This window comes from Diplotaxodon limnothrissa, unplaced genomic scaffold (genome assembly GCF_057381915.1).
Source record: "Diplotaxodon limnothrissa isolate DT_005_m unplaced genomic scaffold, D_limnothrissa_male_GT1.1 unmapped_scaffold_6, whole genome shotgun sequence".
NCBI classification, from domain to species: domain Eukaryota; kingdom Metazoa; phylum Chordata; class Actinopteri; order Cichliformes; family Cichlidae; genus Diplotaxodon; species Diplotaxodon limnothrissa.
This window is the reverse complement of record NW_028188560.1, coordinates 1,484,459-1,510,610: the sequence shown is the minus strand read 5'-3', so window position 1 is coordinate 1,510,610 and position 26,152 is coordinate 1,484,459. Positions and strand designations below refer to the sequence as shown.

The 26,152-nt window shown below is 39.5% G+C and overlaps 1 protein-coding gene across 1 annotated transcript in view; it reads left to right on the top strand.

The window, feature by feature from the left end:
- The first annotated feature begins 11,857 nt into the window (after positions 1 to 11,857).
- The window catches only part of LOC146606834 (uncharacterized), a 32,592-nt gene continuing 18,297 nt past the window's right edge, over positions 11,858 to 26,152 (top strand). The window contains exons 1-11 of the mRNA XM_085349356.1: positions 11,858 to 12,007; positions 12,088 to 12,139; positions 12,397 to 12,540; positions 12,632 to 12,817; positions 13,486 to 13,641; positions 13,738 to 13,905; positions 14,368 to 14,397; positions 14,928 to 15,083; positions 15,196 to 15,363; positions 15,492 to 16,111; positions 16,220 to 16,272. Coding sequence (XP_085205482.1) covers positions 11,858 to 12,007; positions 12,088 to 12,139; positions 12,397 to 12,540; positions 12,632 to 12,817; positions 13,486 to 13,641; positions 13,738 to 13,905; positions 14,368 to 14,397; positions 14,928 to 15,083; positions 15,196 to 15,363; positions 15,492 to 16,111; positions 16,220 to 16,272 — 1,883 coding nt within the window. The remainder of the gene's footprint in view (positions 12,008 to 12,087; positions 12,140 to 12,396; positions 12,541 to 12,631; positions 12,818 to 13,485; positions 13,642 to 13,737; positions 13,906 to 14,367; positions 14,398 to 14,927; positions 15,084 to 15,195; positions 15,364 to 15,491; positions 16,112 to 16,219; positions 16,273 to 26,152) is intronic.

Below are 26,152 nucleotides of genomic sequence, written 5' to 3'. Positions count from 1 at the left end.
TTCTTTGGGTGTGGCTGGAAATTTATAGGTGTTTAAAAATTCTGAATAGGACATGAGCTGCCCATTAGGATTAAACAGCTGATTCACTAAAACAATCCGTTTCTCAACCCACCTAGAAAAAAATAATGATTTATTTTTATACACTATGTTCCTATTATTCCAAATTGAATACGTATGGGGTGTAAAGTTGTGTTTATATATAAGGGACCAAGCTAATAGAACTTGTTTGTGAAACATCGAGAGCTTTTCTGGAAGCTTATCTATATTATAATCACAACCTAAGATAAAACTTAGACCACCAAACTTAGAGAAAATGTAGTGAGGAATAAAATTCCAAATGGATACCGGATTTTTAAGAAAATGTTTAGCCCAATTAATCTTAAATGTATTGTTTAGAGTAGTAAAATCCAAAACATTGAGACCACCGTGTTCATAGTCATTCATCAATACACTTTTTCTGATGTAATGTGTCCGGTTTTTCCAAAGGAAGTTGAAGAGCATTCGGTCAATATCCTTACAAGTTTTGCCGTCCACATGCAGAGAAATTGCTGCATAAGTCAGTCGAGACAGACCTTCTGCTTTTGAGAGCAATACCCTTCCTCTTATACTTAAATCTCTCTGCAACCATTGATTTAATTTGGTTTGAGATTTTTTAATAATTGGGGGAAAAATTAGTAAAATTCTGTCTTTTGTATCTTTGCAGATATTCCCATCCATCCATCCATTTGCTTCCGCTTATCCTTTTCAGGGTCGCGGGGGGCGCTGGAGCCTATCCCAGCTGTCATAGGGCGAGAGGCAGGGTACACCCTGGACAGGTCGCCAGTCTGTCGCAGGGCTAACACACAGAGACAGACAACCATTCGCACTCACATTCACTCGCACATTCACACCTAGTGGCAATTTGGATTATCCAATTAACCTATCCCCACAAGTTGCATGTCTTTGGACGGTGGGAGGAAGCCGGAGTACCCGGAGAGAACCCACGCAAACACGGGGAGAACATGCAAACTCCACACAGAAAGACCCCGGCCTGATGGTGGAATTGAACTCAGGACCTTCTTGCTGTGCGGCAACAGTGCTAACCACCGTGCCACCGTTCTCTTTGCAGATAATCAGACCTAAATATGTTGCTTCATTTTTAACTGTTATATTACAAATACTCTGAACATTACACTCTTTGACAGGTAATAACTGACATTTATTTAAGTTTAGGACCAATCCAGACCCTTTTGAGAAATCCTCTATTACACGTAAAGCAATTGGCACTTGGCTGGCATTTTTAAGAAAAATTGTGGTATCATCTGCCAATTGACTGATGACAATCTCTCTGTCTGCTATGTTTATACCCTTCACAGGGCTATTCGAAATATGAGAGGCAAGAATTTGGGTGCAAAGTAAAAAAAGATAAGGGCTAATCGGGCAACCTTGGCGTACACCTCGATTAAGACTAAAACGAGAAGTGGTGCCATTTTTCATTCTAATAGAACTATTAGCATTGGAATACAGAGTTTTGATAGCTCTGCAGAAGATATCACCAAAACCAAATTTCTGAAGTGTAAGAAATATAAATTCATGCTCAATTGAGTCAAAGGCTTTATAGAAGTCCAGGAGAAGGATAAATGAGTCATCAGATATTAATGCTGAGTAGTCCAGAATATCCAAGACGAGTCTAATATTATTGGAGATGTGTCTGTTTGTCATAAAACCAGACTGTGTCTCGTCTACAATATCGTCCAAAATATATTTAATTCTTCTAGCTAGCAATAGAGCTAATATTTTATAATCATTATTGAAAGAAAACTCCGTCTGTGAGGATCGGGTTTCCTTCGAGACATGGGCAGCGATAAGCAGAGTTCATCCTTTAACATAAACAAAATTAAAATATTCTCATGCATGATCAATGGTTAATCACGGTACCAGCTGGAGTACCGGGAGCAGTTTGGAAAAACAAGAAGACGCGGAGACTGTTCTAGGTTGTCATTCCAAACTGACTCAAAGGTTTATTCATCTTACAACAGTATATATAGAGGAAAAAGGTTCGTGTGTCAACAGATTCTCAGTTCAAACCGGTACAGACCAAATAAGGAAACGTCTTCCTGCCTTGTGAGCAAAGAAGTATCCTTTGTGTAGTTTATCAGTTCAGCTACAATTTATGATCATCCCAGCAAAATACACTCCTAGACATAGAATACAGAGTTCTTTCATTAGTGAATTCTGAAACGAACCACCTGGCCTTTAACAAGCTCCTTTCTAGGAGATAAAGAAGGGGGGATGGGAGTAAGGAAGTGGTCTCTGTGGTATTTTCGACCTTGAGGTACCAACCTGTGATTCTTACACATTAATTCTTAGGTTACAGAGAAAGAGAAAAACAACTAGTAAATGGGCCTTATTGAGTAACAGTTTTCCTGTATAATATCACTATAAAACAATATCCTGTAAATGCTACCATGGTATCAAAATATCACAACAATTATTTAGGAGGCTTATTGGTCTCCAGTTGTCTATAAAAAGTAGGTCCTTCTTAGGTTTGGGAATTAAAGTAATAAGTCCCTGAGTAAGGCTGGGAGGAAGAGTGCCCCTTTTAATACTTTCATTATAAACCTGCAACAAAAAGGGTGCAAGCTGACAAGAAAATGATTTATAGAATTCAGCCACCAGCCCATCTGTGCCCGGAGATTTGTTGTTTTTAAGAAATTCAATAGATGTCAATATCTCTTTTTCAGTAATTGGACTGTCACAAAAAAGCCTATCAGCACTTTTAATCATTTCAACATTGTTTACAGAGTCAATGAATTGGGTAGCGACCTTTGCGTTATAATTGGATTCATACAACTTTGAGTAGAAATTACAACAAAATTGAGAGATAATTTTTGCATCATCACTGACCGTACCATTTATATTCAATTTATGAATAGTATTGGTTTTAGATCTATGTTTTTCTAAGTGGAAAAAATAAGCAGAATTCTGCTCTCCCTCCTCTATCCACCTTTTTCTTGAACGAACAAAAGCTCCTTCAGCTTTCTGGCGGTAAATCTCATCCAGTTTAGATTGAAAGGACCTAAGATGTAATCTATCCTCCTCCGAGACCTCGTCTGGTGGGAGTTGATATATTGCGGAAATTTGAACAATTAGATTTTCTTCTTCTGCTGCCCTTGACTTAGCTATTTTTGCCCCATACTGTCTCAACATTTTACTTGTCTCAAATTTAAAAATTTCCCAGTTTGTGCTATAGGAATTCTCAATATTAGCCTTGTGTATAAAGTGTTTTAACAGTCGTGTAATTTCAGATTTTACAATTGTATGGCTCAGAAGCGAGCTATTTAATTTCCAATAGGAGGATCTATTAATTGCAATAGTAGGAAAGAGTTGCAGATTAATATATATTGCTCTATGATCCGTAAGTGGAGTTGTAAGGATATTGACCGTAACACTGTCCTTTGATAGACTACTTGATATTAACCAGAAATCAATACGTGATTTCCTTGAACCAGAACGGTTACTCCAGGTAAAAGATATATCATCAGGAAATTTGTCTCTCCAAATATCAATTACATTAAGTTTGATTTGTCACCTTCCTTACGTACTATTTTGGTACAGGAAGTGCTGAATGAAAACAGACCAACCATCAACTAGGGCTAGGGTTAGGGCACAATTCAGTGTTGCTTAAAGAAATATCTAAATAACTGATCACTAATCAGTGCCAGTGTATTTAGATTTAAGAAATATTTAGATTAAATATCAATTTTATATTAGTAAATATTTCAATTTAACATTCAGTCATAACACTTGAATTCAGATGTAAATGTTTGTAAAATTTCCTGTGAAAAAAAGGGCGTGTTGAAAACATAATAATCAGAGCCCCATATCCTAAAGATTTTTTTAAACTGTAATTGCTAAAGTTAAGACATATATGGGATGGGTGGGGTTGAGTTGATAATAAATCAGTGCTATCCAGTGACCAATAATAAAAGTTGTCATGTTAAATATAACAAGAAACTAACATCTAACCAGATTATTATGTTTGCAAAGATGGGAATTTCTGCAGAGTAATATTTTATCAAAGGCTGTGTGAATGAGGAAATGAAACCAAGTCAGTCAGCTGGATCAGCTGTAGCAGGACAGGAGGAGTCAGAGAGAAACTCAGAGTTTGTTGAAGATAACTTGCCAGCATGCAGCTTCACTACTCAGGTGACTGTCTCAGAGATCTAGGTAACCCTCTTTGTCGAACAGAAAACCCAGTCGCCCCGATCTTTCACTAAGTCTCTTGTTTAAAAAAAATAATATTTTTATTAAATTGTTGGTAATCAGGTAACAAAGAAAATAATAAATTTAACAGTTACATATCAAAAACAATCACACTTTTAAAGAGTCGATTGTGCCGTTCGAAATATAGAATTAGGGTAGAGTTAGGGTTACAATTGTCACCTATGATGGCTCAAACCCCAAAAGTTAAAAAAAAAAAAGTCTAAAATTAGATCACAGTAAAATTCATTAACAAATAAGGAAATTTACTTTTTCATTTATTTGTTGAGGAAAATTACCCACTAGTGAGTGACAAAGGTTTGTAAATCTCTCTCTATATATATTTTAAAAAGTTCTCGCCACTCGCCATGCAGGTGGTCTTTATCCTTTAAGCCTGGATCTTCTACCAAAGGCTTGGGAGCTTGAGGGTCCTGCACAGGATCTTTGCTGTTCCTAGGACTGCGCTCTTTGGGACAGAGATCTTGGACGTTGTTCCTGCGATCTTTTGGAGCAACTCGCCCAGCCATGGGTCACTGTCCCAAGTGCTCTGACTACCAGGGATCACTGTTGCCCCACTGTTGCCTTCACCCTCCACCACGTTGTTTCATCCTGGATAGTGGTTCTGACACTCACTAGTTCTCAGTCACCTTCCTTAGCATACAATCTCAGGGTACTGGATTTGGGGTAAAAACTTCCATGCACGGTAAAAAGCTTTCTTATTTTGATGATAGTGGCTTCTACCTCTTTCTTTGGTCATCTTATTATCTAAGCAGGGTATCTGATAACCGGCAGGACGTAGGTGTTAATTGTATTCTTTCCATTCAGCTGACTCCTCAGGACTTGCCGGACCCTCTGCAGGTATGTTGCAGCTTTCCTAGCAGCCTTTTCATGATTTGCCTTTGTGATTGGATTTGCCTTCCAATAGCACAATGCCCTTTGTTGTGACTACTTTCCCTCTCATTGATACCATACAATTACACTCCGATATCATTGCTATAAGTGCTCGTGGTTGTATATCACTTGTTTGATATCACATTCACTCCTTAATGTCATGAGGTTAGCTTCTAGAATGAAAATTTTCATCAAACAAATTGAATGACAAATAATGATTAAAAAACAAAACAAAACTGCATGACATCTGAAGCAAATATCACAAATTTTAAAAAATGAAGCAAATATGTTTCTGGATCCAGGAGCTAAATGCATGCATATTATGAATTTAGTTCCTGACAGCCCTGTTTGTTTTTCTGTTTGTTTTTGGATGCCTCATTTCATGAGCTGTCTAAAAGAATAGTGTACTTTGTAAACATATGTTATCAGCCAATTTGTAAATAACAGATTAGATCGTGTTACAGTATTAGCTAAGGTGAGAGCACAGATTGAGCTCAGATAAAAGCACTAGACATAAAGACATAAAGTGAGTAAAAAAACGTCCTAAATGCATTTAGAATTTATTTAGAACTACAAATTAAATTTCTTTTAGCGATTATTGTTTTTTTTAATGTCCCAATTCTAACCCTGCTCCTTTATCTGGGCTTGGACCGGCAAAAGTGACCCGAAATAGGCACTCTGGTGGAGTTACTTTGTGTATGTGTGTGTGTGTGTGTGTGTGTGTGTGTGTGTGTGTGTGTGTGTGTGTGTGTGTGTGTGTGTGTGTGTTAAGTAGTTTTAAACCTTGTGAGCCACAAAACAACATAACAGTAAAAGAAGAATTGATTGCGTTACAGTCATTGTGGGAGCAGAGGTTTCACTCATGCACGATCATTTGCAGTTTGGACGCATAGGTGGGAACATTTCCTGCCCTGATAGCAGCTGGGGGAGGACTATCCTCTGCCCGTGAGCGCTTTGGCACGGGCGAGGTGCCCACGGCAGCACCCGCTGCTTGTTGAGAAGAGCAATACATACTTTCACGTCAAAAGTTGTCATAAATAAGTCTCCAATAACACCAGAAAAAGTCACCAGATTTGATTTCATTTTGTAATTTTGCAAACAGGTTTTAATCAGGTTCGTACAGTTTTTGGGTTCGGGGACCTTAGTTTTACTGCAACTTAGTGTAGTATGGTACTGTAACATGTAGCTGACTTCACTAATGAACTGAATGAATCAAAACATGTAATAATCACAACCTACAGTTTTGAGATTTTCTTTTTTTTATTATTTTCTTGTAATATTACATTTTTGCTTCATTTCTATTTTTTCCTAAAATTATTATAAATAACAGCACTAGTAATATACAACATGATTTAAAATAAATAGTTTAATATGTGATATCGCAAATGCAAACTCATGTGTTAATTATGTCTCAAAAGCCTTCAATTAAAGGTGTGATTATATAGTGTGAGTGTTGCTGGGCCCTGAGTTAATATGTTACCAAACAACAAAACACAAATATATTCTCCTTCCCCAGATCATCTGAGGTGTTCAACATGGGGCCTCACTCTTTTCCAGCAATAAGAAAACTAAAAAAACAAACCAATTAATGGCCATTTAATGATCTGAATAAAGTGAGATTATACCCACAGAGTCCAATTAACATGAAAAAAGGAAAACAGACAAGGGAATACATTCTGTGTATTTACAGGAACACATCAGAAGTTCACTTCATCCACTTTATGATGTTAGTTACACAGATATCTAAACAAATAACTATCAGATGAGTACCACAACTTTGGAACTTTTATAGCACTGGTAATATGTATAATAATACATAATACATAATAATTCACATAAACTTACCACAAAACATAAACCATGTTTGGCTCATTGTTTCTTTTCTGCAACAATGGTTCTTGGCAATAAATTTTATACAACTGGAAAGCCCATTTATTTGCGTTTTACCAATGAACAATAAAATGTGAAATTTTTCATCAAACAAATTGAATGACAAATAATGATTAAAAAAAAAAACCTGCATGACATCCTAAGAAAATATCACAAACTAATAAAATAAAGCAGATATGTTTCTGGATCCAGGAGCTAAATTCATGCATATTATGGGAGAAATTTTCAGATTTGGCACCCCTGTTTGGTTTTCTGTTTGTAAACACCAGTCAGCCAATTTGAGGTACTGAACGAAGACCATGAAGCACTGTCTGCCTCAACAAGGACAATCATCAACACATTGAAGTTTATCAAGTGTATGATCTACATTTCTCTCAAAGAAACCAGACAGACAGGTTTGTGACTCAGAAAAAGCAATCAAGGAAGTTGGTTTCTCATTTGATGCTGTAGTCTGTATGTGAAGGTGTGCTGCAAAATGATTATGCTCTCCTGACAAGAGGCTTTACAGACGGCAACAACGGCAAAAGGTAATCAACTTAATGTAGAATTTCCATTACTCAGTGTCTTTTATATTGTATTATTATTCCTCATATCTTCAGACCAATTTTAAAAAAGTATCCTAGAATGTTTACCGACATATCTAATATCTAGCTATTTTGCATTTACTGCTATTCAATAAGCAGTATTGAATAGCATACTGCTATTCAATACTGCTAAAAACAAACAAATAATTAACTTTGCAAGCAAACAGCAATAAATTAAATATTTTGAATGTTTGCTATCTGTTATCGTATGACTGTCACGATCCTGGGTCCTAGGACCCAGTGTTTTGAGTTTTAGTTCATTTTGATGTTTATAGTATGTTTAGGTCATTAGGCCTCCTATGTTGATTTGCTTATTAGTTCCCCCTTGTGTTTCAACCCATGTTAAGTCTCCCCTGCCCTTCATGTCTCTCTGTGCCCCCTCTGTTCTGTTTATGGTGTGTCTTTGCATGTTTGAGTTTCTTGTTTTCTGTCACCCTGCATTGTGCATTATGTTCTCATGGTTGGTCTTTTGTTACTCCCTCTAGTCTAGTCTCTTGTGTTCAAAGCTGAGTATTTCCCTCTGTGTATTTTGGTTCTTAGACCTCTGCCTTATGGTTTGTCTCTGTTTCTTAGTTGCTGTCTCCACTGTGTCTAGTTCGCGTCTCTGTGTGATACTTCCTGTTTTACTTTGAAGGTCCATGCCTCATGTGAGTGTTTCTAGTTTTGCGTCTCTGTCTCGTCCAGTCCTGATTTCTCCCAGCTGTGCCCTCCTTCTGTGTCTCATTCCCTCGTTATCCCTCTGTGTATTTAAGCCCTGTGTTTCTCTTTGTCAGTGTCGTAGTCTCCACCATAGCTGTGTGATTTTTCCCTGTGGCTCCTTGTGCTTTAGTTTTCCCAGTTTAGTCTATTTTGTATTGTTTTTCGTGTCCCACTCCATGCCAGCAATAAAGCTGTGTTTTTTGAGTTTACCTTTTGTCTCTGTGAGTTTGCGTTTGGGTCCTACTTTTGCCTGCACACAGCCGTACTGTGACAATGACAGCTGAGACAAGCTTACAACTCCTGCTACCCCGAATAGGGTATGTTGAGGAAGACGGATGGATTAATGGATGGATGACTGGAGATAATACACTTTTCAATTCAGGAACAAACATCAATAACATCAATAACAGATCTGAGACAGTCTCAGGGGTACACATGCGCATTAACTTATTAGTTTCCTTTTAAAATAAATTATAAGACAAAAATCTTATTAGTAAGGTTGAACTCTTGGGGTATAATGCTGCTAAGAACTGTGAAACATTTATCGAGTTCATGATCCAGAACAACTAATAAACATGGGCACATTTCAGCAAACCAAACGCCATCTTCACCTAAACTTAGACTAATCTCATTGTTACGTTTTTATGTCTGTGTCATTTCTCTAACTTAACGAAATTCTACTCACACTGTGCTGCTAAAGTCAAAAGTGAGTGTTTAAATTCTTTACCACTGCTGTACATATAAACTTTATTTTAATGCACTTAGTATGTATTGCACAACACAGTGTCTTTGTTTCAAAGTCTGACATAATTAGGGATGGGTATCGAAACCCGGTTCTTGTTGAGAACCGGTTCCCACTGTTTCAATTCCTTGAAATTGTTTGCCATTTTTGCAAATGATTCCCTTATCGATTCCAGTTACCGCGAATGATGTCACCACGTTGCGGAGCGTCATTTACCTGTCAGGAAACACGGCGCCTAAGCAGCTCAAACGCTCAAATGTTTTGTTATACTTTATGAGAACAGGGCAACTTGCAATACTTGCAAAGTAGATATTTCATTTAAGGGAGGAAACACTATGAATATGCAAAAGCATTTGCTCGCGATGACCTTAAATGAATGTCATGTTTTTAACCCTTTCAGGCTCAAATTAAGTTTTTTGTTGCTAATGCACAACCAAGTCCTGCAGTGGTACTTCTGAGTAAAACAAACTCATAAAATATGTATGTGGGGTAATCAGATTGTTAGTTTTTAACTGTTGCAAATCGGCAACGCCTGCCTCGAGACGGTTAATTCCGCCCCGGACTCGTGAATCACAACCCAGCAGCAGCGGTGACGTTGCACGTCCTCTCCCGTTAATGCAGCAGGTAAATAATCAACTAACAGTGCATATTATGTTAGCGCGATCTGCCTTATTACAAAACCTGCCATTACTGTGTGTTGCATTTAGGTGACCATGATGAGAGAGAGCCTCTCTCATCATGGTCAGAGTCTGGCTGGCTCAGATGCTGGCAGTTCTCGCTGCAGTCTACGGGTAGTGTCTCCTTTCAGGCCAGGATAGACGAATGTCACCGAGCAGTGACTAAGTTTGAGGTAAAAGGCTTGCACTGTTAGGAGTTGGGTTCTGGTTATGTGGTGTTTTTGTCTGTATGTGTTTTTTGGTGCCTCCCTTTTTGTATAGGTAGGCGGGGCAGTGAGTCACTGAACCTGGCACACCTGTTAATCATCAGATGCAGTAGCGGTTTTTGATACGGGCAACACAGGCGGTTGCCTCCCAGTCAACACACATATGTGGGGCCTAAATAGGGAGCAGCAGGTCTAATATTTGGGGCCCACTTGGGAAACCCAACTAGGGTCCAGCTAATTTTGTCCTCAGTTTCCATGGTGGCCCCAAATGTGTTTTCCTAGATGGGTTTATGCTGGGTCCGAGATAAGCCCCAAATCAGGCCCAGCCAACAAATGAGTATGGGGCCCAGATGGGTAGAAGCGGGTCTGATGGTTGGGGCCCACTTGGGCTACCCACCTGGCACCCAGCTACTTTTGTCCTCAGTTTCCATGATGTCCCCAAATGTGTTTTCCCAGATGGGTTAATGATGGGTCCCAAATCAGCCCCAGACAACAAATGAGTATGGGGCCCAGATGGATAGAAGCAGGTCTGATACTTGGGGCCCACTTGGGTTACCAACCTGGGACACAGCTATTTTTGTCTTCAGTTTCCATGGTGGCCCCAAGTGTTTTTGTCCAGATGGATAATGAAAGTAAGCTATAATTTAAATCACCTGTACAACAAAGCCAGTTTATCTTTTTTTCCCCTACAGTTTATAGGAAAAACAAATGCAGCAAACCACAGCTTCTCACTCATTCACCAATCCATTGGTCCTGAAAGAAATAAAATAAAATAAAAAATTAGTGCATTTTTACAAACAAAATCAGATTTGCGATAGTACTGGAGTTGTTTTGGAGGTTGTGCTGTTCAAGTTGTTTGACCTCCTACATTGAACTCTTTGAAGACCATGAGTATTCATGGAAACAGAAAAGCTATTTACAAAAGGATTTACCAAGTAGGCACTCAAAAATACATACATGAGGTGATCAGGGGAAGTGGAGACACATGAGGACACAGCTGACTAGAATGAAACATAATGACATTAAAGGGGAGAGTAAGACTAAACACGTAGTACAAAGAAACACAAGACCTTTCAAAGTAAAATAGGAGCCATGGGGACACGAGCCAACAGGGAATACTTAACACAGGGATGACTACATAAATGGATCTACTAAAATGGCCTGTATTTATATAGCGCTTTACTAGTCCCTAAGGACCCCAAAGCGCTTTACATATCCAGTCATCCACCCATTCACACACACATTCACACACTGGTGATGGCAAGCTACATTGTAGCCACAGCCACCCTGGGGCGCACTGACAGAGGCGAGGCTGCCGGACACTGGCGCCACCGGGCCCTCTGACCACCACCAGTAGGCAACGGGTGAAGTGTCTTGCCCAAGGACACAACGACCGAGACTGTCCAAGCCGGGGCTGGAACCGGCAACCTTCCGATTACAAGGCGAACTCCCAACTCTTAAGCCACGATCGCCCGTACTAAACAAGGACTAAAGAAACCTAGAAGCTAATACCAAAGAAAGAAACAATGAATATCAAAATACAAGGAAAACTCAGAACGCTGGGTCACACGACCCAATACCGTGACACAACTGTGATAAGAAAATTAAAACATCAGTTACTATTTTCTTATCTAAGAACAGGAAAGATTATTGGCACTCGAAAATTCTCATACTGTATATAGACCATCAGTTTTTTGTTTTTTTGTTTTTTTGCTTAGTATTACAAGTTGTTGACTTTGACAATGTTTGAAGTTAAACATTTTTAAAACTCTGTTTGCATGCTAACAAATAAACATTGACAGGCTGGTATGATCCAAATACATTTAAACAAGTTGAGCAGCACATTATCTGGAAGGCAGAAAACCTTTTGCCTTCCTGTTGGCTCCCATTTACAGAAGGAATGCCAGCAGCATGACACCGTGAATAATGACTGATTTTATTAAAAGGACTTGTGTTCTTTTCTCTTTAGTTAGGATGACATTACGAAAGGTCTCGTTATGCATCGTTATTCTCCTAGTCATATGGAACTGTCTTAAGTATGAGAGACACAGAGAGTTTCTAAACGGCTTCTTTGAGGTAAGAATAAAAATGAATGAATGTATAATGATGAAAAAATACAGTGAAACAAATCATTTTCCTCCTGGATTTTCTTCCAGGAGTTAATGAGTGCAGAAGAATCCAGCATTCATCTAAGACAAAAAAGAGAAAGTGAGTAAAATTTTAGCAGTGTTACTACAACGTAACACATGTTTGTTGACTAATAATATAATTATATAATAATTGTATTTATTAAAAAAAAACATGCTTTGCAAAGTGCTTTGAAAAACTAGACGAGGGAGGATATTCAATGAACAAGCAGAACTGAATAGCAATAACAGTATCTGACCAAGTCCAGATTATCAGTGTTATCATTGCTTTATGGTTTGTTTGGGTTTTTCTTTTTTTTTCTTTTTTTTTACCTTTAGCTTCATCAAATTCCACTGAGTATGAGTTCCAAGCTGTTATAAGCGTCTCAAATCTGGAACAATTCCAGTCGATACTGAACACTCTCAGTTTTCCTTTATTGATCAATGCCACTGGTGAGATTACAAGCATTAATACAACAACAGGTAAAACATCCATTTATGTTGCATCTCCATTGCTTGCCAATCTTATTCACTCAAAGTGTCACATTGAACCATTGTGTTGTGTTCTTCTCAGTGTGTTCACCAAACATAACTGCAAACATAACTGGATACCAGTGCACATGTGAGGAGAGCTTTGCTTGGTCATATAACAAATGCATTGACTATGAGGCCTGTGATGCCATCGTTGGTGATACGTGTGGATGCATTAATGGACTTCCAGCAGATGGGCAATATTGCCAGTTAAAAACCAGCAACCCAGGTAGGACTAGGCAAACATGTATCACATGTGATAGGTAAGTAAGTATGTAATGTAAATGTAAGTACATTTATCCAGCATATGTAGTTAGACTGAGGTTTCTACGTCTGTGTTCTGTGAAAGGATTTAATAATGTAATTTTTTTTTAAGTGTAAAGGATGTTGATTTGAATTCTATCCTAAAGCCATAACTTTGTATAAAAATGGTAAATGGCCTGTATTTATATAGCGCTTTACTAGTCCCTAAGGACCCCAAAGCGCTTTACATATCCAGTCATCCACCCATTCACACACACACATTCACACACTGGTGATGGCAAGCTACATTGTAGCCACAGCCACCCTGGGGCGCACTGACAGAGGCGAGGCTGCCGGACACTGGCGCCACCGGGCCCTCTGACCATTTGTATGAAATTTGTTTCAAAGGTTCAGTTGCTGTAGTCGCAATTTTCTTGTTTACGAGAGATATTTAAAATTTATGAAATGTTTGAGAAATGTTTTCTCAGTGTCAACACTAGCTACACCAACAGCTATATCACTAAATGATATATCACATGTAATTTAATATACATGTGATATATGTATTTCACATGTATATTATATATATAAAGTTGCAACAGAAGTAGAAACATCTTAAATAAATGGGGTGCTTGTTTTTTGTCTCCTCTACAGTGCCAGTGGAGTATGATATAGACTTTAACTTGCTCTTGCCAGTATCCAGCCTGCCCCCAAATTTCATTGATCTGTTCAGAAACTATGTGGGAAATTTGTCATTCCCCAAAACCATCACTCAGTCTTTAATAATTGAAGACTTGAACTTCACCACATGTAAGAATTTTGTACTCGGACAGATTTAAATGTGTTCATACTCTGGTGCATGGTTTATGAGGTGTGTTTTGTCATTGTTTTGAATGACTTTAACAGGGTGCTATCCAAACTCCACCGGAGGAATGCAGTGTCAGTGTGAGGACCACTTTGGTTGGTCATGTGAAAAGTGTGGCCTATACGGTGCATGCAGTAATGTCACCTCACAAGCCTGTGGATGCATCAAAGGGCTTCCTCCTGATGGAGAGTTCTGTGAACCAAACGCAAGTAAGAAACTTGCAGCTGAAGAAATAGAAGCATTTTAGAAGCATATTAAAGAAACATTAACAGATCTAACATTGCGTTCAAAATCCTTACTGACATTGCTATGACATAACCAAAAGTTATGGACTTCCTCTGAGTGGGGAGTTCTGGCAACCAATCACAAGTAAGAACTGCAATTGTCTAGCTGTTGGATGAACAGACTACTTCCTTTATCAAATAGATGAATGAACTTTTCAACTGTCTGATTACCTAACATTGTGTTATGAGAGTGATTAGACATTAGATATGAATTGCTCTGTGGAAACACACTGCAATTAATTCTATACTCACTGTATTAAAGAAACATTAACACACCTAACACTGCATTCATTATCCTTGCTGACATTTCTATGACATAACCAAAGTCATGGCGTTTAGTTTCTGGCTTGAAATTTAAATAATTAAACATGTAATGTTTTTCCACAGGTGTCGCTCCTTGCCCAACACCACCTCCTGGTATGACAAACATCTTTGTTATTCATTTGTGGAAGCACAGTTCAATTCATTCTATACACACTGTATTAAATTATCTGATTGTTTGTGTTCAAAGACACAAATGATCTTGTTATGTTTAATTTGTATTTTGGGTGTGTTATCAAATATCAATATGTAAGAAGTTATTTTTACAATGGAAAGTGTATACAATATGTTATTTAGAGAGAAAAACGTGGAGGCCATCAATTTGGCAACAAAGAAAACACTTTCAAAAGATATGGCTACTGTTGTGCTTTAGCTCAGCCGCTGCTAATTTTCTAAAACTTACCAAGTAGCTTTTTAGGCATTGACCTAAACCCATGTGTTGGTAATGGATAAACCTGGACAAGTAACATACTTTAATAAGTAATGCATTCTTAAATGATAAAGGTATTTGAAAATCTGTAACATGCATGAGTCGAACTTGGGTCAGTTTTACATTTTCACGTAAATATAGTTTCCCATCATTGCAACAGTTGTATGTGATGGATTTCCCCTTTTCTCCTTCACAGCACCAGTGGACTTTGATATAGACCTTGAACTGCACATCCCAGCATCTAGTGTGCCCCAGAATTTCAGTGTTGTGCTCAGAAATATTCTGAGAAATTTCTCCTTCCCCAAAATCATCACTGGGTCTTTAACACTGAAAGACTTGAACTTCACCACATGTAAGGACCTGATCTTATTTGACTTTTGCACTCCAACACATTTAATGCTGTTCATATGGTGCTGTATGACTTGTGAACTGTGTTTTGTTATTCTTTTAAATGTCTTGAAAAGGGTGCTATCCAAACTCCACTGGAGGACTCCAGTGTCAGTGTGAAGACCAGTTTGCTTGGTCATGTGGCAAGTGTGATGAGTACGGCGCATGCAGTAATGTTACCTCACAAACCTGTGATTGCATAAAGGGATTTCCTCCTGATGGAGAATTCTGTGAACCAGTCACAAGTAAGGACCTTGTCGTTTTTATAACAAGATGTATTTTTTTTATTCACTTTAAATTCATCAAGTTTGCGTCATGAGTGTTCTCCGTGTCACTAAAACAATATAAGGAATTCTTGAATGTTTCTCCACAGATATCATTCCCTGTCCACCAATGCCAAACACAACAACACCAGATCCTACAACTACAACACCAATGCCAAACACAACAACACCAGATCCTACTACTACAACACCAATGCCAAACACAACAACACCAGATCCTACAACTACAACACCAATGCCAAACACAACAACACCAGATCCTACTACTACAACACCAATGCTAAACACAACAACACCAGACCCTACTATAACAACACCAATGCTAAACACAACAACACCAGATCCTACTACAACAACACCAATGCTAAACACAACAACACTGATTCCAAACACAACTACACCAGATCCTACTACAACAAAACCATTACCAACAACTGCACCAACACCAATTCTAACCAATACAACAATTCTGATGCCAAATACAACCACACCAATGACAGACACAACAACAACACGGGTTTCGAGTACTACAAGAGTGCCAACTACTACAACCACAGCGATGTCAACTACAACAACAACAGCAAACACAACTACTACAATAACACCAACTACTGCTTCTGTTACAACAGATCAATTGACCATAAATGTGGAATTTAGTGACACATACAATAATCCAAACAGTGTTTTTTTCAGAAATGTTAGCACTGCTGTAAGTCTCAATTAGCCCCATCTTTGTGTCATTCAATTTTCACATAATCTCAAACTACTCAATTCAGGTGGTTTAATTCATGTTTGGCAATGTCACTATCTCAAACAGATTCAAGCAGAAGCACAGAAGAACAAAATCACAGCACAATTAATTAAATTCCGGTAAGTCACATTATCTTTTTTAATATACCAATCCTAACAATTGTTTCTTTGTTTAGGTTTTTTTGTTTGTTTGTTTTTTTACAGTTGTTACAGTCTTTGAAAAGTTTCTCCTCTGTGTCAACACTGCAAGTCAAAAGAAAATATCATTATGTGGCTACCTTGAAGCTTCTTAACATAAATGCCCTACAAAAAAGGGATAACTACAACCTAAAGTTCCACTACCCATGAATCACTTACACACACACCATACTGGCAAAAACATCTAGTATAACATCTGTATAATCATCACCTTATACAGAGGCAGACTGAGACTCTAATACAGGCCAAGAACTTGACTTACAGTTTTTTACAGCCGCTAGGACACATTTCTCAATACTTAGGTCACTTTTGCAAAACTCTTCACACAATTCTCCTAACTGACCTTCAGCTTGGCAAAGCAGTTCATTTCACATTCAAAATGCACTACAACTACCAAAACACTTTATTCAGGTCTCAAATAAATTCATTCTTCCAGAACACTAGCAAAGGTTGACAGCCGACAAACACACTTTGTCACCCACAAAACAATGACCTAAAAAACACTAGCAACATGTAGCATTACACAGTGTTTTCTTGTGTAAAACAAGGACACATCTCTGTTTATAATTTCAATATATGTTACTGGAATGAATTAGACATCATGCAGAATTCGTCAATATTTGTTTATGTATTTTTAGTTTTTTGCACTAAGTAATCCCAAAATACAAGAATTTGTATACACACCATCCACTGATACACATACAATAGTAATGCTAATCTACTCGGTCTTCTCCATTTGGCCACAGGTTCCCATCCACATCACATCTTATGTCATCTAGGGAAATACACCTAGGAAAGAATCTTCTGGCATGCCAGAATTGAAGGAGTTGAAAAATTGAAGGAGTAACACCTGTGTAGATGTTCATCTACAATGAGAATCAGCTGTGGCTGGTTAAACTGCATTTTTAGATTTACAGTTTTTTCTGATTGCTTAAGCACATTTTTTGTAACTATTGGCTAATTTTGCAAAACTCTTCACACAAATAAGAAAACCTGTCACCCAATAATCAAAACATTGTAGTTCTCTTGCAAAAGCAAACACAGCTAGATTAACTCTTCACACCTTCGTAAAAATGGTCTTTCCGTATCAAACAGTACACACAAGCCATCATCTACTAAGCACACAATGCGCCAACTGCACACTGATGGTATGAATACAAAACACATCTGGCTTTTGCTTTCTCTGTGCACAAGGTAGGCTATGTCAGTTTGAGCTCATACTTCTGTCATAGATCCATAAGCATGGAGGGATCCAAACTTCAAGTACTGGTGTTTATTCAAACACATCAAAACAAACACAAGTGTTTATTTCCAAGTATAGGATTATTTGCAATCGCCATAATGACTATATGGGTTACTTGGTCTGCAGTGAACATGCTTCCTCTGCCCCAGCATCTGGTCATCTAGCAATTCTGTAAAGTAACAATTTCAGTATTTTTACATCAATGGTATTGGTGTGTTTCTCATTGGCATATGGCAGTGCTACAAATCTTTGTGCGAAGTGACTGTACTAACCGATTCTCATTTCAAGATGTCCTTATGGTGCTTGCTACAGTGTAGCGGCTCGAGTTAGGCTGGACCCGTTGGCCAGCTACCCTCAGGGTCATTCCACGGTTGATTACATGGTCCACTATTGTAGCTCTGATGTCATCAGCAATTCTATTTCTTACTCTTCCTACCCTTCCTCTCCCCCCTCCTCATCTTCCTCTCCCCCCTCCTCATCTTCCTCTCCCCCCTCCTCGTCTTCCTCTTGCTCCTCCTTGTCCTTGTCATCCTCTTCATCCTACTTCTTCACCTCCACGTCCTCTTCCTCGGCTTCCTCTACTTCTCACTCTTTCTGCTCCCTCCATTGTACTCCGCACACACAGCTTACCTGTATTATAGTGCTTAGGCTGATTGCAAAGTGAACTAATTATCTAAAAAAGTTTTCACATGTGAAAGTGTGCCAGACAGTTGGCAAATTAGTGTTAATGATAGCCATACATGTGTATACTTTTGCTAGGAGTGTGTTGGAAATTTGGTAATTGAGTGTTGTGCAGTGAATTGTGCCTACAGTTTTGCAAAGTGTGTGTTACAAAATTGCAAACTGAGTGCAAAGCAGTTTTTGTGCTTTTAGTTTTGCAAACTCAGTGAGTGGTTTTGCTATAAGTCTGAATAGTTTTAGAGATTGTGCTACAGGAATCACAGTTAGGGTTTAAGCATTCAGAAAAAACTGTAAAGAATAATATAAGTTTCTACATGCTCCAGAAACCTTCAGATAAAACTCAGCACTTTTCCTCGACATTTTGCCGCAACATTTCAAAGAGCCGTAAAGTAAATAAACGGCAGACGTTTCATGCATACGCAGTACAGGAACGTAGCTTTTTCAGTGTGGATGAAAACAACTGAAAATGATAGTGTGGACGCGGAGTGTTTCTAGACATAAACACCGTTTTCAAATTTATCCAGATTAGTGTAGACGTAGCCTAAGCTGGTGGTGAGGAAATTCACGTAAATCCAGATGAGGCAACCCAGGAGCAATCGTAGAGGTAGGCACATTCAACTGCCACATCTATAAAATCAGTTTTCCTGAGTCATCTATGGACTTGGTGAATAGCAAGGTTAAACTTTAGTGCCCAGGAAAATAGGTCCCAGAGATCTGTTAATTTTAAGAGCTAGAACAACCTGTAAGAAGCATTATGAGATGTGATATTCATACCCTAGTTTTACTTTTGATGCTTCACAAAGAGTTAAAAGAAAAAAAAGGATTGTCCACAATATTAGACTTTAAATGGAGATTGGCATTTGCTTTGCCATGCCTAATCCTTCAGTGCTCCTCACTTTAAAAACAAAGCAGATGGAACATTTTGAGGAAGAGTTTGCTCTCTAAATGGTTCATCTGCTTGTGACAAAATCCGGAGAGCAGTTCTTTATTAAGAGAAACATCACTTTATACGCTTTCACAAACTTTACTCTCCCCTTTCCCTAGTCCTGTTGAAATCACTTTTGACCCAAATGACACCAGTTGCACCATGCTTAAATCCTTTTTTTACTGTTCATCGTGACCTTTGTACAAAAACACCTCCTATTCATGATACTATTGCACTTCATTCATTCAGAATCATTACAGAATGATTACTTCCACTTATTTTGTTACATTTATAATCCTGAATTTTAAGAAAATAACCATAGCGCAAACAAATTTTATATATTCCAGAACTCCATACTTTACCAATAATTATACGGCTAAAGATTCAGCACCTTATTTAGACCGACTCAGGCGGATGAGGCTTTGAGGATTTCAGTCTCTTCAACAGTCAGTCGTATACAGTTTTTCTGGCAACCACCAGAGCAAGATCGTATACAGAGAAGCGTTATTAATCACTCCAGTGCTCTTGAGTCTACTGGCAGCATGCTTTACACCACCACATCCTACACTTTGCATTGCAATTGATGATGTAAGGCTTGGCCATGGAAACCCATTCCATGAAGCTCTCTACACATTATTCTTGAGCTAACCTGGAGGCCACATGAAGATTAGACAGATTTGTCTAAGTATCTGACAAGTCATTGGCTGTAACAATTGACTCTGCTGAAACTTGGCAACATCTGAGCACTATTTTATATTACCCATCACATAAAATCCCCACTGATTGTTTGCCACTAATAATTGTCTCTAGAATATTCAGTACTAAGAAAGGTTCACAGCTGTACCATTCTAGAATTCACTGAGAATGACCCATTTTTTCACAAATGCTAGAGTTCAAATTCAGATTTTATTTGTCACATACACAGTTCAACATGTAGGGAAATGCTTGCGCCCAAGATTTAAGTGGGGGAGTGAAAACCTTTGGCAATATTGTGTATCTAGTGAGCGACAGTTCTCTGTAATAAATAAATAAATGAATGAATTTTAAAAATGCATTGCTAATATCAAAGCTCAGAGGAAAGTGCCCTAACTGCTTTGAGCAGATAGGAGGGAAACAGCAACTCAAATAACCACTTGTTGCAACTAAGCAGTGCTGGGGAGTAACGGAATACATGTACCAGCGTTACGTATTTGAAATACAGAACATGAGTAACTGTATTCCATTACAGTTACCATTTAAAATGATGATATTCAGAATACAGTTACAAATAAAGGAATTACACAGCGGTCTTTTCCTGTTTCATATGTTAGGCAATGCCCTCTCTATTTTTGGTAATTCCACGCCAGTGGAAACCCAAACAAAAATGCATTAAGAGGATCTACTGCCTGGGTCTCAATCTTGCAGCCCATGTCACCCCTACTTGCGGCCTGCATAATGACATGAAGAAATATTTTTCAAAATTATTATTCAAAAAATTATTTAACCCACTGGGGTCGACGGACACGCCGGCACGTCAAAATCGCATGACCAATTTAAGATGAAACAGCAACAAGATGCAGCAACCCAGAGTCTCCTTTTCAACCAATACCAATACTTTGTTCAAAAACTTAATGTGTTATTGTATTTCAAATTATAGCTTCATAATGATTACAGGACATCAGACTACTTGTTCTCATTGTTTAGTTATAAGAATAATCACATAGAAATTAAAAAACCTGAAGTTGTGTGTTAATTGACGCTATTTGAACACGTATATCTTTTCATTTTACATGTATATACTTGCCTGGATATTTCAACAAAAACATTCAACATTCACACTTTCACTCATTCACAGAAGTGCTCTGCCACACTACAAAGGCAATCAGGCAGCTAACTGGGGAAAGGGTAGTGTGCCGTGACTTATGAGATGAAATCTCTGAACACATTTTAATCACCACTATATCACTGTGATTGTGATCACTGTGATCTACATGTGTTTTGAAACTGGGTTTTTGGCGACCTGGTATATGTCAGTGTTTCTGTCTGTAGAGCACACAAAAAGGTTCAGACATTTTTCATTGTGCATGGTTGAGGTTTATTTTTTCCAAAGGAAAATAGGTCTACATATTCAACTTGAACGATAAAAGCAAAGTATCGATCCAATTTCCTTTCCTTCCTTAAACAGCTCCATTTCCTTCCAATTCACCTCTGTGTCAATTTCAAGATCCTGCTTCTTACTTTCAAAGAGCTTCATAACCTCGCTCCTCCATATTTATCTGATCTTCTCCATATGTATGCCTGACTACAGACCTGTTGGGTCTAACACTTAAACGCCGCTGGCTCAGAGACCAATCATTTGTGTACGACCACAGTGCTTTTTGTCTTTTACTTGCTGCAAGGGGAGCCTGAGCTCTTCATCTGATCTCAGCCAACTCCAAACTCTGGGACCCCTCTCACAGTCCTTTTATTAACATCAGTATTTACACAAACATCTCATTAATCATGCGACAGATAAGACACCCACCTGTGAACATGGGACGTGTGTGTCTGCGATGTGTGAGCATGTGATGTCACCAATATCCTCAGTCACCCCATATATGGCGTAACATTTTAACGAACCAGTGTTTAGAAAACAGAGCTGAGCATTCTTGCTAAAGATCTAATCACCTTGCTAAAGATCTAATCATCTTGCACAATGACAACCATATTGATGCACAATTCTCTAACAGGACTTTTAGTTGCTCTGCCCCAAGACTTTAGATGCACTTCCACCAGCTCTTCAAACTACAAACTCTCTCTGTACTTTTAAAACACGTCTCAAAACCCATCTATTCAGAACTCCATACCCTTTTATACTTGTTTATATACTTTCATGCTTGTTTTTTTTTTTACCTTATGTTTAAATTTTGTTTTGCTATACTTTATTATATTGTATTGTTGTATTATTGTAAGGTGACCTTCGGGGTCTTAAAGGCACCTATAAATAAAATGTATTATTATTATTATTATTATTATTATTGTTATTATTAATAATAAGGCAAGGCAAGGCAAGGCAAGTTTATCTGTATAGCACAATTCAACAACAATGTGATTCAAAGTGCTTTACAGAGACATTAGAAACAAAAACAAATAAAAAGCATGATTTAAAATTGATTAAAACAAGCAAACAAACAAACTAATTAACAAACAAACAAAACAGTATATAAAATCAAAACAGATAAAATCAGAACAATAGATAAAATCAGTAGTTAAATGTAAGTTTTGAAATTTAAGCTTAAAAGTTTTCTTCTACAACATCAGCTGTAACTGCTGCTACTTCACTGATGAACAGTTTAAGCACACCATCAACACGGAAAATAAATTATCAATAATCCATTTTAATAGCAGAAGTCTGTATGCCAACTTCAACAATATAAAGGAATATCTAAATGAGTTGGCAAATCCATTTGGAATTATTGCCATTTCTGAAACATGGATCAATGCGGAGAAAGGAATGGACTTTGGACTGGAGGGATATGAAGTGAATTTTGTAAATAGAAGGAACAAGAGTGGAGGGGGAGTAGCTGTGTATGTGGATAAAAACCTAAACTACAAGGTGGTAGAAAGTATGACAACTGTAATTGATAATTTACTAGAATGTATAACAATTGAAATTTATAAGGAAAAAGAAAAAAATGTAATAATTAGCTGTATATATAGAACACCTGGCTCTAGTATTCAAGTATTTAATGACTTCATAGAGGAAATATTCTCTAAAACAAATCAAAAAGTTATGTTGGTGATTTTAATATTGACCTGTTGAATCCAAAAAAGCATAAAATAAGATAAGATAAGATAAGATAACCTTTATTAGTCCCACACGTGGGAAATTTGTTTTGTCACAGCAGGAAGTGGACAGTGCAAAAGTTATGAGGCAAAAATTAGAATACAATAAGAATAAATACAGTACACAACTGTACAGAATAGAATAAAATAAAATACTATATACAGTAGAATAAAATAAAATAAATATACAATAAGATAAAAATAGAATACAAATACAAATACTATATACAACTGAGTAAAAATACAACGATGACAGAAAGGATTATTGCACTTAGTATTATTGCATATGTATGGATGTGTGTGCTTGATCAGTTAAAGTCTTTATTATGGAGTCTGACAGCAGTGGGGAGGAAAGACCTGCGAAATCTCTCCGTCCCACACCGTGGGTGCCGCAGTCTCCCACTGAAGGAGCTGCTCAGTGCTGTCACAGTCTGCTGCATGGGGTGGGAGATGTTGTCCATCAGGGATGACAGCTTAGCCGCCGTTCTCCTGTCACTCACCACCTCCACTGGGTCCAGAGGGCATCCTAGAACAGAGCTGGCCCTTCGGATCACCCTGTTCAGTCTCTTCCTGTCCCCAGCAGAGATGCTGCCGCCCCAGCAGACCACACCATAAAAGATAGCAGAAGCCACAACAGAGTCATAGAATTTCTTCAGGAGTGGGCCCTCCACTCCAAACGACCTGAGTCTCCACAGCAGGTACAGCCTGCTCTGCCCTTTCCTGTAGAGGGCGTCTGAGTTATGAGTCCAGTCCAGTCTATTGTTCAGATGAACACCAAGGTACCTGTGGCTGTCCACAGCCTCAATGTCCATACCTTGGATGTTCAGTGGTTGCAGTGGAGAATGCTTGTGCCTGCGGAAGTCTACCACCAGTTCCTTGGTTTTACTGGCGTTGATCTGGAGGTAGTTCAGCTGGCACCAGTCCACAAAGTCTTGGGTCAGACCTCTGTACTCCTTGTCGTCCCCATCAGTGATGAGGCCGACTATTGCAGAGTCATCAGAGAACTTCTGCAGGAAGCACTGGGTGGAATTGTGGGAGAAGTCTGCAGTGTAGATGGTGAAGAGGAACGGAGCCAGAACCGTTCCCTGTGGGGCCCCCGTACTGCAGACGACCCTGTCCGACACACAGCCCTGAGTCCTCACATACTGTGGTCGGTCGGTGAGGTAGTCCAGGATCCAGGTAGTGAGGTGATGGTCCACTCCAGAGTTCACCAGCTTGTCCTTTAGAACCGAGGGAAGAATGGTGTTGAAGGCACTGGAGAAATCAAAGAACATGATTCTCACAGTGCTTCCAGCGGTCTCCAGGTGAGCGAGGGAACGATGTAGGAGGTGAATGACGGCATCATCCGCTCCAATGCCAGGCTGGTAGGCAAACTGAAGTGGGTCCAGTGATGAGCTTATTAGGCGCCGAAGCTGAGCCAGGACCAACCGCTCCAGGGTCTTCATCAGGTGGGATGTCAGAGCCACCGGCCTGTAGCTGTTGAGGTCCTTGGGGCGTGAAGTCTTTGGCACTGGTACAACACAGGAGGTTTTCCAGAGCTGTGGGACTCTTCCCAACCTCAGGCTCAGGTTGAAGAGGTGCTCCATCACCCCACACAGTTGGTCCGCGCAGGACCTGACGACCCTCGAGCTGATGCCATCTGGACCCGCTGCCTTCTTGCCATTAATCCTCCTCAGTTCCCTCCTAACCTGGGTGGTTGAGAGAGACAGGCTGGAGCCTTGTGTTGAGTGTGTATTGGATGCTGTTGTTGGGGGTGGGGGGGAGTGAGCAGGGTGAATAGAGGAGGTGTGAAGTGTCTGAGGTGGAACAGCAGCAGTGGGGGTGGGTGAGTCTGCAGCCGATGTTGCAGACTGCCTCATGGCTGAGTCAAATCTGTTGAAGAAATGATTCAGTTCATTTGCCCATCTCACATCCCTCCCAGGCAGAGAGTTCTGCTGTTTGTGGCCCGAGATGGTTCTGAGGCCTCTCCAGACTTCACCAACGTTGTTTTGTTGAAGCTGGTTCTCCATCTTCTGCCTGTAGCTCTCCTTCCCATTCCTTATCAGTCCCCTCAGCTCTCTCTGCACCCTTTTCAACTCCTCTTTGTCTCTGGATTTGAAGGCCCTCCTCTTCTGCTTGAGGACGGTTTTAATTTCTGGGGTAATCCAAGGTTTGTTGTTGGAGAAACACCGTACAGTCCTGGTAGGTACAGTGTTATCCACACAGAAGTTTATATAGTCAGTAATGCATGTAGTAAGGCTGTCGATGTCCTCACCGTGGTCATCACAAATCACCTCCCACACAGTCGACTCAAAACAATCCTTAAGAGCCTCCTCGCTCTCCTCTGACCATCTCTGTACTGTGCGGGTGGCTGGTGGCTCCCTGCGCACTAAGGGCTCATACACAGGGACAAGGTGCACCAGGTTGTGATCAGATCTGCCCAGGGGAGGGAGAGGTGATGAACTGTATGCCTCTTCTGCATTGGCATACAGTAAGTCCAGTGTTTTATTGACTCTGGTTGGGCAGGTCACATACTGGGTGAAGGTGGGCAGTGTGGAGTCCAGTGAGGCATGATTGAAGTCCCCTGATATTATGAGAAGGGCTCTCGGTGATTGTGTTTGCAGTCTGCTGACCACAGAGTGGAGAGAGTCACAGGCTGCATCCGCGTTGGCCGAGGGGGGGACATACGCTGTTATCGCGATAACATGCGAGAACTCCCGGGGCAGGTAGTACGGACGCATGCTAATGGCTAACAGCTCAATGTCTCTGCTGCAGAGTTGCTCTTTTACAGTGATGTGCCCAGGGTTACACCATCTGTCGTTCACAAAAACTGCCAGTCCCCCTCCTTTCCTCTTACCGCTGTCTCTGGTCCTGTCCGCTCGCAGCAGCTGGAATCCCGGTAGTGTCACGCTTGTGTCCGGAGTTAGCGATGTTAGCCACGACTCCGTTAGCATCATGATGCTACATTGCCGGTACTCCCTCTGTGACCAGGTTAGCGACATGAGCTCATCCATCTTATTGGGCAAAGATCTTACGTTTCCAATAATTACAGAAGGAAGAGATGGTCGATAACGTCTCCTTCTCGGGCGACGGCGCTCCTTCCCAGCACGACACCCCCGTCTTTTCCTCCTCAGCTCGCTGGGAATATCGGGTCTGTCCGCCGGCAGTAC